This window comes from Sphaerodactylus townsendi, unplaced genomic scaffold, assembly GCF_021028975.2.
Source record: "Sphaerodactylus townsendi isolate TG3544 unplaced genomic scaffold, MPM_Stown_v2.3 scaffold_1015, whole genome shotgun sequence".
NCBI classification, from domain to species: domain Eukaryota; kingdom Metazoa; phylum Chordata; class Lepidosauria; order Squamata; family Sphaerodactylidae; genus Sphaerodactylus; species Sphaerodactylus townsendi.
The window spans coordinates 8115-11637 of record NW_025949535.1 but is presented as its reverse complement, the minus strand read 5'-3'; the positions used below and the strand labels follow the sequence as shown (position 1 = coordinate 11637).

The window sequence follows — 3523 nt, the reverse complement described above, 5'->3', positions numbered from 1 at the left end:
TGGATGGATGGATGGATGGATGGATGGGTGGATGGATGGATGGATGGATGGATTTGGATGGATGGATGGATGGATGGATTTGGATGGATGGATGGATGGATGGAAAGGATGCCTCCAGAACCTCCTGGTCCAACTGGAAGGGGAGCGGGACACAGAGACGGCGTCTGCCTCGGGGGCTTCAGCTGCAGGCTCAGCTTCATGTGGAAGGGCTCAGGGTGGGGAGACGCCCTCGCTCGCTATCGGCCGGGTCCTCCGCTGATCCAGACCTGGCAAGTTGCTCTTCTTAGAAGACCTGCCAGGATGGAGGCCTCTGGCACCCTTGGTGGCTGCACCCTCAGGTGGCTTAGTGGCAGGGCGTCTGTTTGGCTTGCAGAAGGTCCCAGGTTCAATACCCACCACCTCCCATTAGAAGCATCAGGCAGTCGGGAATGGGAACGACTCCACCTGAGACCCCGGAGACCGGCTGACGGTCTGGGCAGACAATACCGCCCTTCACGGACTGAGGGCCTGATTCAGTTTTGGGTGTTCAAGAGGAGCCCTTTTGCCTGATGGTGCTTCCCATCCGCCTGGTTTCTCTCTTTTATCCTGTAGTTCCAAAGGACAAACCTCAGGCCAAGTCCCACTGCCCGGTGGGCACTTACTCCTACCAGAATAACCGGGTGTGGTATTGCTTCGAGTTCTATGAATACAGGCTGCCCTTTGAGAGAGCTGAGGTGAGTGACCGGAGGGTGGGCAGGGGGCCAATCACCCCACACCCTTCAGCCTGGTAGCCTTCGCAGCTCAAGCGGCAGAGTGGGGGAAAAGCCCAGTTCTCCAGATCAGAGTGCACCTGCTCTTAACCACTACACCATCAAGATGTCAGACTGCTTCCCACCTGAGCATCTGTGTCCTACTCCAAGGAGTGGGGATTCAAGTCTCCTGTCCAGAGGGAGAACGGGCTGCAGACTTGCCATCCAACAGGTTGAAGGTCTGCTGGAATGGCGTTTGACCTCCAGAGAGTAGCGACCAACTCCCCTGGAGGAAATGGGTGCTTCGGGGGGTGGTCTCTTATGCCCTGCTGAGGCCCCACCCCCCTAAATCCCACCCTCCCCCGGGGTCCGTCCCTCCAAATCTCCAGCCATTTCCCAACTTGAACTTGGCAACCTGAGCTGATCAAGGGTCCATTCTTTGGATGGGGGCTTCAGCTGGGTATGAGCCCCCCCCTCTTAGACAACCTCGGGCAACACGATCTGCCCTCCCCAGCGAAATGATAAGGTCAGAAGGTGAACGAGGTCCCTCCTTAGCTAGATGTTTCTGTCTCCAACAGGCCAATTGTCAGCAGAACAGGAACGGCGGCCATCTGGCCTCTATCACCAGCGAGACCGAGACGAGGCTGATCAGTGGTTATCTGGCTGGGGTAAACAGGGACAGGGCCGAGGTGTGGATTGGGCTGAACCGGCACCAGAACTCAAACATGGTAAGAACTTGCTGCTCCTAGGAGGAGCTGAGGTGTCAGGCTGGGGTCTGGAAAAACCCAGGTTGGAATCCCCACTGTGCCCCGACCCTGACCAGCATTTGGATGGGAGACCACCAAGGAATGCCAGGGTCATGACCCGGAGGCTGGCCGTGGCAAACCACCTCTGAAGTCTCTTGACTTGCAAACCCTACGGGGCCACCATAAGGCAGCTGCCACTGGACAGCAGGAGAAAAAAATACAACACCCACACACATAATTTGAAATGGTAGAAAAGCGATTGTTTTTGCAGGCCGGTTTCCATTAGGGAATGTGAGGTTTTCCTGCTGCGTCCTGTCATTCCCTTTCTTTCCTCCTCAGAAAACTGGCTGGCGGTGGACTGATGGATCCCCCTTCTTGTACACCAACTGGCTCGCCCAACAACCCAACAATAGTGGAGGGAAGCAGCTCTGTGTGGTCCTCACCCCCGGATCAGGTAGGGGAGGACCGTCTAGGGGTGGGGAGCAGAGACGTAGTTTCTGCATTAATAGTGGGCAGGGTGAAGGGAAGGCCCTGCTGTCTTCCTTTGGAGGCAGGCGAAGGGCCCACGGACCAAATGTCTTAACCCCAGTGCTGCGGGTGGCCCAGCTCTTGGAGGGACTCTTCTGAGGAGGGCAGCACTGCCTACTGGTCATGGGTAGCTGCTGAGTTCCCAGTCGATCTCCTGGGGTGAAGCCTGCATCCTTTACCACACAGTATTCTGTGGAGAGCTTCTCAGCCGCTTTTTCACACTCTTTTTTCCGGTTTGCAGAGTTCAAGAGCTGGAATGACGCCACCTGCGACCAGGAGAGACCTTTCCTCTGCGAGTGGAGAGCACCCTAGTCCAGCTCCTCTAGGTGCGCAGTGCCCCCTTGGAAGCGAGCTGGGCCTGCTGGATCTCCTGCACCCCCAACCAAGGCCTTTCTGCAGAGCCTCTTCACGGGGCACCATCTTGGTCTCCATCTCAGAGATGCTGCTCCCTTCATCTCTGTCCGAAAAGTCACCTGGGCTTCCCCCACCCCCCTGTCGTTCTGGAGTTTCCTTTCCGCCCTTCTTTGCCTGCTAATAAACTTTGCTGGAAGCATCCATTCCTCGTTGATCTTTTCTTGCCGTGAGCCCCCCAGGCTGGTCTGAGGTTTGTAGGTCCAAAGCAGGATCTGCAGAAAGGTACAACTTGCTCCTGGACCAAGGCTAGTGTTTTTCCAGTCTCCAGGTGGGCCCTGAATATCTCCCAGAATGTTCTCCCACTGGTTTTGGGAGGTTTTTAACACCAGATTCGGTCCATGTATTCTCTTCTATAGGGACCGACCTGTGTGTCTCATGCACAGAGTAGAAGGGCACTGTTGACTTTGATGGCCTACATAGCACTGCAGAGTGAACAAGAAGAAGAAGAGTTTGGATTTCTATCCCCCCTTTCTCTCCTGCAGGAGACTCAAAGGGGCTGACCATCTCCTTGCCCTTCCCCCCTCACAACAAACACCCTGTGAGGTAGGTGGGGCTGAGAGAGCTCCGAGAAGCTGTGACTACCCCAAGGTCACCCAGCTGGTGTGTGTGGGAGCGCACAGGCTAATCTGAATTCCCCAGATAAGCCTCCACAGCTCAGTGGCAGAGCGGGGAATCAAACCTGGTTCCTCCAGATCAGAGTGTGTAACCTCTACCTGTGGGTTCTGTGGGGCAGAACTTGGAATGAGTTTGTAACACAATTTTTAAAAAACAAAATAGTTTACTTTCTTAACATATAACATCAAACATCAACATTTAACATCACACTTCAAGGTCCTGTTCAGGTTGCATTTTCAAGTCCTTATATTTACAGTCTACTGATACTGCCAAGTCCAATTCTTCTTTGCAAGTGGGTTGGCTCCTGAAGACTCTAAGGGCTTGATGAACAGGATTCAACATGATGAAGGTTTCCAGGAGAACTCTCACCCATTATACAAACATTAAAAAACCCCTGAAACAATAAACTCCAACATTTACAACATAGCAAAAATAAACAACTACCTTCACAGTAGTTCCCAACAACATTGCAGTTACCTTAACAAGGTGTTC

The 3523-nt window shown here is 53.8% G+C and overlaps 1 protein-coding gene across 1 annotated transcript; it reads left to right on the top strand.

The window, feature by feature from the left end:
* Nucleotides 1–533: 533 nt before the first annotated feature.
* Nucleotides 534–2557, top strand: LOC125424796 (lithostathine-like). The gene is made up of 4 exons (XM_048482225.1): nucleotides 534–713; nucleotides 1307–1456; nucleotides 1814–1928; nucleotides 2244–2557. Exons 1-4 carry the CDS (start codon nucleotides 549–551, stop codon nucleotides 2312–2314), a joined length of 501 nt encoding a protein of 166 aa, XP_048338182.1. The 5' UTR covers nucleotides 534–548; the 3' UTR covers nucleotides 2315–2557.
* Nucleotides 2558–3523: the final 966 nt, after the last annotated feature.

Coding starts and splice junctions, on each gene's coding strand:
- LOC125424796 (XM_048482225.1), top strand. CDS start 549: ATGGTGCTTCCCATCCGCCTGGTTTCTCTCTTTTATCCTGTAGTTCCA. Junction 714..1,306: donor TGCCCTTTGAGAGAGCTGAG/GTGAGTGACCGG, acceptor TGTCTCCAACAG/GCCAATTGTCAGCAGAACAG. Junction 1,929..2,243: donor GGTCCTCACCCCCGGATCAG/GTAGGGGAGGAC, acceptor TCCGGTTTGCAG/AGTTCAAGAGCTGGAATGAC.